The 12,738-nt window shown below is 37.4% G+C and overlaps 1 protein-coding gene across 2 annotated transcripts; it reads left to right on the top strand.

Annotated features, from left to right (window-relative positions):
- Positions 1-443: 443 nt before the first annotated feature.
- LOC108440056 (prostaglandin reductase 1) lies at positions 444-8,669 on the top strand. 2 transcript variants are annotated; one of them, XM_017718766.1, is made up of 9 exons: positions 444-513; positions 2,138-2,254; positions 2,345-2,390; positions 2,793-2,852; positions 4,969-5,136; positions 5,930-6,203; positions 6,421-6,526; positions 7,917-8,035; positions 8,484-8,669. In XM_017718766.1, exons 2-9 carry the CDS (start codon positions 2,149-2,151, stop codon positions 8,592-8,594), a joined length of 990 nt encoding a protein of 329 aa, XP_017574255.1. In that variant the 5' UTR covers positions 444-513; positions 2,138-2,148; the 3' UTR covers positions 8,595-8,669. The 2 variants fall into 2 exon arrangements, with proteins under 2 accessions (XP_017574255.1, XP_017574254.1); XM_017718765.1 differs by having other exon boundaries at positions 2,138-2,390.
- The last annotated feature ends 4,069 nt before the right edge of the window (positions 8,670-12,738 follow it).

The following is a 12,738-nucleotide window of genomic DNA, read 5'->3' as shown; positions in this document are numbered from 1 at the left end:
AAGCAGAGCCCCAAAACAAATTTAGCAAACTGAATACAAAATATTTCACTCTCTGACCCTAAAAAAGAACTGTATAATGCTATGAGAAGATGTAGTGCTTGTATAGTGCTGTATAATATTTCTATAACAATTATAACAATATCCATTTTACCTGCCTTATAGTATTATATAGGACGAACAGTGTACCGCTTTACCTGTAGTGAATTTTAATAATTATCTGAATTTATTATAAAATTCTTATAGTAACCCGGTAGTATAGATAAATATCTTTTTTTCACCAAGTGCTGTGAACTAGTGAGCAGGTTACAAACTTCATCAGCATCAGCACACATCCACATTCAGTTGAAACGCTGAAACCCATTGGTGCACTGAAAGTGATTGACATGACTTATGGCGAATCAGAGCAACAGAGATTTCGCCAGAGAGGGGCCAATCATGATAAAGTTCCTACCACATTCGGTCTGGTCACCAGACTCTGCTTCAGCTGCAGCAGCTTTACGACAGCAACATCAGGTACGGTCAAAATAAGGAATTTATAGCTGAGTAATTAACGCTTATGGAGGTCCGGGGACTGTATCACTGATAAACTGGTTTCTTTTATCCGTCAGTGCACGGGGAGGCATGTAAAAGGACTGTGCCGTGCAGGGCAGCGCTGGGAAAGTTTGTGCTGAAGTTATATAACCCGAGGTCGTTAAAGTGATAGTGCTCTGTCTTAAACATAACGTGGTTATACGTAACTAACAGTATTGCAGGTTTAATGTTTTTCTGACTCCGTGCCTAAAATGGGTGACTTTATGCTCAGTCAGCATTGCTGTGTTTATGCGTATGCATGCTCTTTTGTTAAACTTTGCAAAGTATAAGTATATGCATGCCCATATGAAGAATTATCCTAAATAAGGTCCTCTCTTAATCTCATTTACTAGTGGTAAAGTTCTATGAAATCAGTGCTAGACCTCTTGGAAGAGCCCACTGATTTTGGATTTTCTCACTTAAATATTTCTGAAAATATAGTCTCACAGATGTTTTAATATTTTGTGTCTGACCTCAGTCTCAACTATGAAAAGTGTAAAATCGAATCATTCTTATATATGGGTCATTGATGCAAATTTTGTGTGTGTCCAAATACATTATTTCCCCAACAAGGTATTTATTAGGTACAAGGCATAGCTGATTATTCTGTGCATCCATACAAAACTCATTTTAGTTTCTGCATTTAAAAGTTTTAAAAATGTCAGGTGGTGCAACTGTCCAACTATATATGTTGATTAAGTCAACTATCAAAAAAGGTAGTTGTTATATAAAATTATAAAAATAGTTTGGCATGATTTATTGATTAAAAACGTTGAAAACCTTGTTTTAAAATGACGCAATCAGAAAAGAACTCATTTCGCTGGAAAGCTTTGGCTGCAAGTTCTTACTTCCTCAAAAGCAGCCAAAAACAATAGCCTTGGATTTTCACATGCTTTTACGAAAGAGTAGCCAGGGTATTGCATTATAAAGATGACTCAAGTGACTTTTGATGCAATGCCAAAGTCAGCAGCCCTTTACAAATTCTGGAAAAATTGTCATTTTTGAGCCATGTTTAGAATGGCCCGGTTTACCATGTCAGATGGTTTGACCTCATGAAAATGTGTCTTTTTATTATATTTTTATTTATATATCTTTATTCATGTTTATGTATTTATTTGAAAAAGATGTAAGTACAAACTCAAGTTCAAGGACAAGGTTTTTATGGGTTAAGTAGAGGTCTATTTAATTTGAAATTAGTCTGAAAAGTCAGATGGCACAACCAGTAAATGGAGCAACCAGACCAGTAAAGTTTTAAAAGCTGAAATAGGCAATTAAAGATTTGATAACTTTTATTTAAGATATATTTACATTTATATGCATTTTATATGTCCATGTATAAAAATGCACATCAAGTCCTTTTTAAAAAGATTTAAGATTGTCATTGTGAAAATCTTATCACTGACCCATATGTATTTTCTACATCACAGAAATCTTTCAGTAGTAAATCACAATACGATTAAACACATCTCACAAAAAGGGTTTAGGAAAACTAATATAGCTAATAAGCAAAAAAAAAAAAGTCCATTTTGTCAAATAAAGATCTTGTTTTCCGTCCTTTGTTGTCCAGAGCAAAGAGCTATGGTTCAAGCTAAGAGCTGGATCCTGAAGCAGCACTTTGAGGGTTTTCCTAAAGACAGTGACTTCGAGCTGAAGCAGGAGCAGCTCCCTGAGCCCAAAGATGGAGGTTGGTGGCTGAAAGAATTTGTTTTCTCCACTCTAGACTGCATTTGTGTTTTCTCTGTTGTTGGTAACTCTTGCGTAACTGTGGTTGCAGAGGTGCTTGTGGAAGCAGTGTTCCTGAGTGTGGACCCCTACATGAGGTTAGTGTTCCAGTCAGTGCAATGTCAGGCTCTTGTTCTGAGAACATCTGGATCATTCTACAAAAACTTTACAATTTGTATCAGTTTACAAGAGTTTTAGCATATTTTAAAAACAATAAATTTTTTCAAACATTAAATGTGAAATCTTTTACAAATTCAGGTTAAAAACACAAATTTAAAGTTAGTTTTTTTTTTTACAAATACATTTTTATACATTGATCAATTTAATTGATATTTGGTTGTCCCTCAGTTACTTATATGCAATTTCTATTCACTAAATTAAACACTTGTTAAGGTGCCCTGCTCTCTGCCATTTAACAGTATATGCCTTTATGTTTTTAAGGAAATGTTGATTTAAGACATGTTTTTTCTGTCATGACTGTTCTTGTCTTTTTCCCCCAGGCCTTACAGTCGTGTACGAATGCAGCCTGGCGATGTGATGATTGGAACACAAGTGGCTAAGTAAGAGGAAAAAGTTTTTTTGTTTTTTTTCCTTCTTCTTCATGCTTTCCCTGCTCTGACACACCTGGTTCATCTCATAAGTTATTTCTTACTTAGTAAAGAATATGACGTAATTGTGTTAAAATGGGAAAACGCATCTCTGCTGTATAAGAAGACATTTATGTAGAAGATGAATTCACAATCTACAGTTTATTTGCTGTCATGACTCATTAAGGCAGTAAGCGATTCAGAGGCCAGCTATGTATTACCCACATATCTCAGAGTGAAAAGGACAGATATCTGCTTATATGCAGACAAGCAGTAAAAGCCTTTAAAATGGCTCTTCACACAAACTCGTAATATGACATTCCTCAATCAGGAAACTGTGCAAGCACCACCAATACCACAACCAGGGTTGGGTAGTAGCAGAATGCATGTAATGGCTTGATGTAATCAGAATACAAAAATGTAAGTGTAATCTAGGATGGCTGCAGTGAAAAAGACAGTAATCAGATTACATGTATATTATCAAACACAAGCACAACGGCGCCCTCTGCCAAATATGCGGATGTTGTTTTGTCTACTTCTACCTTGTTCTCTCTGTTGTGTTAATGTTTCCAGGAGAGCCTCGTTTGCCTCCATACTCCACAATTCAATTTCGCCCACTCTTTGCTCCGGCTTCGTCAACTCTGGTAGCTTGTGAGGCTAGCTCTTTCGCTGTTTCTGTGAGTCTCTGATTGATATCTCGCTTGAAATGTTCAAGTTCTTCTTTCATTTCTTTTTTGATGTCCTCTTTAAATGTGGCTAGGTCAGAACGAAGTTCAGTTTTAAAACTTTGTATTTCTCTGACAACGTCTTTTAGCCCCGAGCGAATTGCTACAGCTGCCTCAGCTTCCATGTTTTCGCCATCAGCACCGCTGTCATCTGCCTCTGACATGTTTCCCTCGTTTTCTTTATCTGTCAGTTATTGTGGTCTTTGGTCTTCCTCTGACTCCGAGTTCTCCCTCCCCGTTCCATTACCGGATAAAAGGCGTAGTTTTAGTCGACTGTGAATTTGGGGACTTTTTGTCCCGTTTGGTAAATGGGAGGTAGTGGCTTATGCCGCCATCGTCAACCGAGTCCAACCGGAAGTCTGTACAGGTATATTATCAAACTGGGATGATTACCAGCAATATTACATTCAAATGCAAACTCACTGTCCATGACACCGACTGTTTAATGATAAATGTGTTGTTGTGTAGTTTTAAAGAGTATTTAGGGGAAGTTGGTAGGTGGTCCTGCTGCCTGGAGAGAATTCTAAAGACCCACCCAACTGTACTCCTGTATTTCTGACTGTAGTACATATTTTTTGCTAGCTAATAATTTTCTTGCAGTAGTACCTGGGGGTGGTTAGGAGGGGGAGTTGAAACATGTCATTGTTGGTTATATAGATGTGGTGGCATTTTAGAGGCAGGAAACAGTCACTACACTTTCAATCAAACTAAGAGTATTGTATTTTTAATTGTTATAATACAGTTGTTTGAGTTTCTCTGGTCAAATTACATGTTTTTTGGGGTGATTTAATGGGAGGGGGGCAGGAAAATGTAGCTAATGTAAAACATATCTATTTCTGTCTATTTGTATATTTCTATGTGAACTGTATATACATTTGTAACAGTTTTTGAAATGTTTGAAAAGTAATTGAAAAGTATAATACTTTTTGAAAAAGAATAAAAACAGAAGTATTATAGAAGAGACATTTTAAATTTTGTGATAAAGGTGGTATTAATCATAGTATACCACAGATTTGTTTCTTGCCTGTGTAAAGCTCGCTCCATACGTGTTTTGTAAAAAATTTTGGATCCCTTCATTTAATTTTTTAAGCTTTTTCCAATATATTAAGCTCTGCAAAAATATAGAAATCGTGCAGAAGTTTGCACAAAAATATATTAAGGTGTGTTCCCCGTTGAGAAAATGTTCACTAAGAAATTCAACGAAACATGTAATATGACTGGGGGTGCAAACTTGCTACAACTGCATGATGAACTAACATGGTAACAAAGTGATTTCTGGTTGACTAACATGAAAAATAACGTTCTATAAACGGAGTCACTGCTGCTCACTTCTGTAGGTAAGGCTTTTATGTTTTTACCTCCAGAGTGATTCAGAGTAATAACCCAGCATTTCCTGTTGGGTGTCACGTGGTTGGCCGATGCGGATGGAGAACAAACACAGTATTGGATGGGACTGGTCTCACTCGGGTCCTGAATGACTGGCCTCAGGATGTTCCTCTCTCTCTTGCTATTGGAGGTCTCGGCATGCCAGGGTACAACTTGATCATCTGCTTTTCTGTAGTGGTGTAGTTTGTAGATTTGTAAAACTAAAGTAATGCTAAATAATCGTGGTCTATAACCTGGAAATTCCAAGCTAAACTCAGTGGATCTCATGCACTGAAATAAAGTGATGAATTGAATGTACGATTTCCACATGAATACAATTTACTAATACAACTATTATTGAGCATGTTAACTGAAAGGCAACAATTAAAAAATGTGTATTATCATTGTGTACTTTTTCAATGACAACATCGATGCCAGCAGAGCCTGTAGTGTGTAAGTTAAGATGTTCTCTTTCGAAAGAGACCAGTGTGCAGTGTGTGATTTGTCATCTTGTGTAAATGTGTTTGCCGTTGAGCTGACTTCTCTAAAGAGTAATTTGAAGGTCCAGATACATCTGTTTCCAGATACCAGGTACTGGGTAGAAATGAAGGCACTGATATTATTTCTTGATGTCTCTGCCAAACAGTAATATAAACTTCACTGTAAAATAATAAATGCATTGCCTTTAAGTCATTCCGCAATGCTTTACTGAAAGAAAAAGATTTTAAAAAGTGCTTTAAATGAATATAAATGACCATGTCTATCAGGCCATTTTTTATTAGAAGTGAGAGTAGCAGCAGAATTTAAAATATGCATTATTATGCAGATTATCAACCAATCCATTCTAATTTGTCAAGAATGCACATTATATATTTGATTATTTTTGTAACTGCTTTATCATGACTGTTCTTGCAATGTCACTTGCTTTTTTTTTTTTTTTCCCCTTCCATTGCTCTGCAGGTTGACGGCTCTGTATGGTTTAGAGGAGGTGCTGGCCATCAAACCAGGAGAAACTCTGCTGGTGAATGCAGCAGCTGGTGCTGTGGGGAGTGTAGTAGGTCAGATCGCTAAACTGAAAGGCTGTAAAGTGGTGGGTTCAGCTGGGAGTGATGCTAAAGTGGCCTACCTGAAAGAGCTGGGCTTTGACCATGTCTTCAACTACAAGACTGTGCCTTCTCTGGAGGAAGCGCTGAAGCAGGCCTCACCTGAAGGATACGACTGCTTTTTTGACAATGTAAGAGTGCATTAGTTTTAGTTCAGACTGTCCCTTAATGTTGCTTGACTTAACTTTAGAGCAATACAAAAAGAACTTATCTTTCAACTTCATTTTACTATACAGGAATTATTTCAAACCTGATCCCTTATTGATTTTAAGGACAAGAGCTTCTGTCCTACGTACTGTTCTCAATTTGTTTGTAGTTTTAAGATTGTTTTCAATTAATTTTCCACAGGTTGGAGGACTTTTCTCCAGTGTTGTCCTCCCGCAGATGAAATACCTTGGGAGGATTGCTGTATGTGGAGGAATTTCCTTGTACAATGACGAAGAACCTCAAACAGGTCTGCCTTTCATCTAAAATCAGCAAACCCTGATTTGTGGATGCTATTCCACAGTTGGCCTGAATGACATTTTTCTGCACAGTTAGGTGTATTTTGATACAATGCTTTTCATTTCAGAGCTCATATTAACTAGAGTGCCAACAGTGTAGCAGTGCATCGCAGACACAGCACTCCATCTAGAGAATCAGTCAAACCTACTTCCCCCACTAACATCCTGTGAAATAAGCTATTTTAGAATCTAAAAAACACAAAACAATCACCCAGTTACAGTTCAGGATATTGCTGAGGGTAAATTAATACACTACCTTTCAAAAGTTTAAAGATTACAAAACAATTTGTTACAAACTGCTCACCAAATGTGATGCTGCTTATTGAATATTTCAAGAATTCTGTAAACAAGAAATTGTTAAATTATATTAAAATTATTAAATAATATGCTATCAGTGTCCACTTTTGTTGAGTCATCTATCTAAATCTCCATTTTTTTTAATATATAAATATTCTGGCTTCCTCTATTTTTATTATAACTTCAGAGCTGTAGAAGATTCTAAAATAACTGAAAATGCTGTACAGCATTGATCACCATGCTTCATACATCTACAATGTTTTAATCTTAATTTACAGCTTCTTGGCTACTAATTACTATAAACCTGTGAAATTGGAAAGGACTGACAAATTAGAATCACTTTATATCCTTGTCTTCAACCAAGTAGATTGTATGTGAATGACATACTGATTCTAAACGTTTGAATGTTAGTGGCCAACACTTGCAAGCAAAAGCAGTCACACTGCCACATCGCTCATGTAACAGAGGTGGTATGTGTGAAACAGATTTTCAGCACAACTTACTACCCCACACAGCAGTGCTTCTAGCAGTTCCTTGTTAGATAAATTCCTTGTAAAGGTCATTAATGACCACTTTTCATGTAGAAAGACCCCTGTATTTGAGGGTGATCAGGTACCATCCAGTGTTACCTTATGCATACCATCATACATGACTGTGAGAAAGCTTACCAGTATTGTTTTAGATCAGATTTAGTTATGCAGGGATTGGGAAAACTAAAAGAAGTCTACAGAAATTCTTGCCAAATATGTTGAGGAACATTGCAACTGGTAGTGACGTAGAGACATTTTATGTTAAAGCTGGAAAGGTGCAAATGTACTGGCATGCAAAGTCCAGCAAAAGATTTTGTAATAGGACCCCTGTGAACTCCTGTAAAATCCAACTTGACACCTCTGGCTTTTAAAAATACTGTTTCAGAGTTAATGGGGTGATGCCATATTTTAGCCTGTTCTTTTTTCCTCCTGTCTCAGTATAGCGCCCTCAGAATCTTATAGCTTGCAGCTTTAAAACCAATGATGATGGTAAAATGTGTGTGGTCTGCCACAGGTCCTTATCCACACCTGAACATGATCTTTAAGGAGTTGCGGATGGAGGGCTTTCTAGTAGGCAGGTGGGAGCATAAGAATGAGGAGTCTCTGAAGAGGATGCTGGCCTGGGTGAAGGAGGCAAGTCGTGGCTTTTTAAATAGCTATTAGTTCCAATCACACTAATTGGTTGATAAATGTTCTACATGTTGTGTGATAACAGCACATTATACCGTACAATGTAATATGTTAGTGTTCAGTGGTTAAGCTGCAACAACAGTTGTGTTAATCAGAGCTCTTGGAGCTACTTTTGTTGCAGAAGAAACTGCTCATTTTAAAACATATTAGAAACAATATTCATTTATTTTTTCCTTTACAAGACTGATGTGAAAAAGCGGTAGAACATTTTTTGCTTTGTGAGTAAGACTGCCCTTCAGCAGCCACATCACAGCCCTGATGTTTCAGGATTATTTGCTCCCTCTTGTGGTCTATTGCCTAAATTTGGCACACTCTCTTCCTATTCATAGTGCAAATAGAAGAGCTTTTTAATGTGTAATTTGTGGGCTGACCTTGTCTTTTCTTGATGCAGGGTAAACTGAAGTTTAGAGAGCATGTAACCGTTGGCTTTGAGAACATGCCTGCAGCCTTCATGGGGATGCTAAAGGGTGAGAACACCGGGAAGGCCATCATTAAAGTCTGAGGGCTTCACTCTTAAACTTATATCTGTTTTGCTCTCAATCTCTAAACACAATAAAATTTGTGATTTGCTTTTGTGGATGGCTGTGTTTTCTTTTGGTCTGTGGTTTCTGTCATTCCTTTTAAAGCATCTTGTACAGCAAATTTAACACACAAATCTTACTCCACTGAGTCTCCATTCCTTTGCTTACCAGCTGACACTTAGGATGCATTTAATCAGTCCAGAATCCTGGCTGTTTAGTGAAATGTCCACCCTGTTCACTGAATAAGCTGATATCGTCAGGATCAGTTACTAACGAAAAAACAAACTGAATATGATTTTTTTTCCCTCCCATATTAATACATATTAGCTCAATTTACCTGTTAACTACAACCCCTGGCAAAAAGTATGGAATCACCAGTCTGGGATGAGCACTCATTCAGACATTTTATTCTGTAGAACAAACTCAGATCAAAAACATGATGCAATAATAAGGTCATTCCAAAGTGCAACTTGATGGCTTTCAGAAACACTAAAAGAAAAAAATAAATAAATTGTGGAAACAAAGTAAATGTTACTTTTATTGAGCAAGCACGGGGAAAAAAAAATATGGAATCACTCAATTCTGAGGAAAAAAATATGGAATCATGAAAAACAGAAACAAAAGAACATTTAAAATACATCACTTGTATTTAGTTGCACCACCTTTGGCTTTTATAAAGGCTTGCAGTCTCTGAGGCATGGACTTGATGAGTGACAAACAGTATTCTTCATCAATTTGGTGCCAACTCTCTTTGATAGCAGTTGCCAGATCAGCTTTGCAGGTCGGAGCCTTCTTGTGGACCATTTTTTTCAATTTCCACCACAGGTTTTCAATTGGGTTGAGATCTGGACTATTTGCAGGCCATGACATCGACTGAATGTGTCGTTCTCCAAGGAATGCCTTCACTGTTTTTGCCCTATGGCACGATGCATTGTCATCTTGGAAAATTATTTCATCATCTCCAAACATCTGTTCAATTGAATGGATGAGAAAACTGTCCAAAATGTCAATGTAAACTTGTGCATTGATAGAAGAATTAACCACAGTCATCTCCCCAGTGCCTTTGCCTGACATGCAGCCCCATATCATCAAGGACTGTGGAAATTTGGTTTTCTTCAGGCAGTCCTCTTCATAAATCTCACTGGAACGGCACCAAACTAAAGTTCCAGCATCATCACCTTGTCCAATGCAGTCAATTCTTGACTCATCACTGAAGATAACTTTCATCCAGTCATCCACAGTCCATGATTGCCTCTCCTTAGCCCATTGCAGTCTTGTTCTTTTCTGTTTAGGTGTCAATGATGGTTTTCTTTTAGCTTTCCTGTATTGAAATCCCATTTCCTTTAGGCGATTTCTTACGGTTCGGTCACATACATTGGCTCCAGCTTCCTCCCATTTATGCTTCATCTGTTTAGTTGTACTTGTTCGGTTTACAAGACAAATGGCCTTAAGTTCTTTGTCTTGACGCTTTGAGGTCTTTCTTGGTCTACCAGTATGCTTGGCTTTAACAACCATTCCATGCTGTTTGTATTTGGTCCATATCTTGGATACAGCTGACTGTGAACAGCCCACATCTTTAGCAACCATGCGTGAAGAGTTACCTTCTTCAAGAAGTTTCACAATCCTCTCTTTTGTTTGACATTTCTCTTGTTGGAGCCATGGTTCTTGCCACTCCACTTCGTCCAGCAGCCCTCCAAGGTGTCATGACTGCAGGTGTTTTTAACTGCAGACTAACGAGCAGATCTAATCTGAGGCAGGTGTCCATTTAGGGAAAGGAAATTGACTGGGTGTGTCCTTATTTTCTATCTCCAATTTGAGTGATTCCATATTTTTTTCCTCAGAATTGAGTGATTCCATATTTTTTTCCCCGTGCTTGCTCAATAAAAGTAACGTTTACTTTGTTTCCACAATGTTTTTTTTAAATTTCTTTTAGTGTTTCTGAAAGCCATCAAGTTGCACTTTGGAATGACCTTATTATTGCATCATGTTTTTGATCTGAGTTTGTTCTACAGAATAAAATGTCTGAATGAGTGCTCATCCCAGACTGGTGATTCCATACTTTTTGCCAGGGGTTGTAGTATTTTGGCCATGATAGCCTCAGTTACACATGTTCTTACATCTGAGAAGTTAAAGACTGATTATTTGGATTTGGTCAACTACAGAAGAAAGTGAAGGATTGACATGCCTAATTACATGCAATATTCAGAATTAATGTAGTCCCAGATTAGACTATTGGATTACCTGTTCATGCAGTGCTGTGGTCCTTATTGAATTTCCAGAGGTTGGCCATTTTTCATCAACAGGAAAAAATGGAGGACATATGTTGGACAGTACATTATACAGAAGCCGGACATCAGAACACTGACATCAAAATTTATTTATTTATTTTTCCCCCAGTATTTAGTCTGTCTACTTTTTATCATTTTTTCTGGGACTTTCAGGTTTTCACAGAAATCTGCAGGGATTTCTTTTCCATACCTTCAAAGTTCAGCCATGGTAGTTGGTTGCATTTTCTGCTTCTTACAATCCCAAGTTATTATTGTCCTCTTGTCAGCTACACATCCTTTCATACTCTTAGTGTTGTCTTCTCACAATGGAATAATATTTATTATAATAATAATATAACATTTACTTAGGGTCTGATTTGACTGGAAATTAAATGGGTGGTCTCTGACTTTTGTACAGAACTATACTCTGATGTAGCTCTGCATTTTATAATGCTCTCTCAGCTCCAACACACCCTGTTCACTTCAGGAAGGGCTTGTCAATGAATCCCTTAGTTAGATCCGGTGTGTAGGGAGCAGGAGAAGCTCTAAAATGTGCAGGGCAGAGCTCCAGGACCAGGACTGAGAACTACTGTGTTAGGGTATCTAGAAGCTTTAGTACCTGTCTTTGAATGCCTCTGCTGTTAAAGCTGGTTCTTTAAGGGTTATCTAATAAAAGCAATACCTCTATATAGAAATTTGAACACTCAAAGAATCCAATTTTTCTTCTACTGTGAAAGAAATAAAAACGAAATCTGAAAATTCTATTGAGAAAAAAACTGTTCTTTTCCTTTAATTTAGTCCTATGGTGTAACAATGTTTTCATTAAGTATGGGGGTACTTTGCTATTATCCAATAAGAATTATGTTCTACAGTAATCACTGGTTAAATTTGTTAATTTGTTAATTATATCAGAGCTCCCTCGCTCTTTTTGAGTTTGTTCATTCTGAACGCTTGTCTGCATGATTTTCAACAGGCCTCTCATTTCCTTTGTGCACTGCTGAGTCAGGGTTTGTCCTGTATTGTTTTAGGAGAGCAGAGCCACAGCTCTGGAGTTGTTTCAGGACTGGCATTGCGATTTAGACTTTACAGCATCATCATGACTGAGAACTGCCCCTTTTTCTTTTGCCTGTTATTCACATAACTAGTCAGCTGTCCAGTTTCACAGAGCAGAGTTGCCCTCCGATAACTGCAGAGAATAAACACCAGCTGGAGGTCATTTGCTGACAAACTCCATTACTGCACTTCTCTAAAAAGAAAGAAGTTCATGTTTGGCTCAACACTCAAAAGACCACCTGTTTGTAGCCCACATATTTCAGAGAAGACACCACATCTAGTCCTGGAGCTTCAGAACTGAATTTCTCATTAGATCCTTTGTATTATATAAAACTTTCTACCTCTTTTGCACTTTTTGCTCTCCTGCAACTTTCTACTTTGCAACTGTGCCTTGTAACTAATCTGACAAAAATGTACACGGTGGAGATTCTTTGAGCTTTATAAAGGTTATTCACACTCGCATCTCTTTTTAAATAAATGCTTTTAATGGCCATGTTAGACCCAGAGTTCCTAATATGGATGACACTGATTACAGAATGATGCTCAACTTCAGAGTTACATCAAAGTTCAGAAAGTTTTTTTATCTTTTCCTATAAAGTAAATGTAACAAAGGTAAATGGTTTTGTTACATCAGTTGCTATTTCCTTTACTGTGCAAAAGTCGGACACCACTCTGCATTTATTTAATTTCCAGTCAGAACTGCCATTAAGCACAAGCTACACATTTTTTCAGATGTTTTGAAAGAGAACGATATAAGAAAAAAATGAAAAAGTGGACGAGAAAACGGGAAAATGGGACTCTAACA

This window comes from Pygocentrus nattereri, chromosome 2 (assembly GCF_015220715.1).
Source record: "Pygocentrus nattereri isolate fPygNat1 chromosome 2, fPygNat1.pri, whole genome shotgun sequence".
NCBI classification, from domain to species: domain Eukaryota; kingdom Metazoa; phylum Chordata; class Actinopteri; order Characiformes; family Serrasalmidae; genus Pygocentrus; species Pygocentrus nattereri.
The sequence above is the reverse complement of the archived record's forward strand: the minus strand, read 5'-3'. Positions and strand labels throughout refer to the sequence as shown.

What these genes read in the sequence shown, in the direction of transcription:
- LOC108440056 (XM_017718765.1), top strand. Translation starts at nt 2,149, where the DNA reads ATGGTTCAAGCTAAGAGCTGGATCCTGAAGCAGCACTTTGAGGGTTTT. An exon ending in TGACGAAGAACCTCAAACAG is followed by an intron (nt 6,527 to 7,916) that starts GTCTGCCTTTCA and finishes GGTCTGCCACAG; the next exon opens with GTCCTTATCCACACCTGAAC. An exon ending in TGCTGGCCTGGGTGAAGGAG is followed by an intron (nt 8,036 to 8,483) that starts GCAAGTCGTGGC and finishes TTCTTGATGCAG; the next exon opens with GGTAAACTGAAGTTTAGAGA.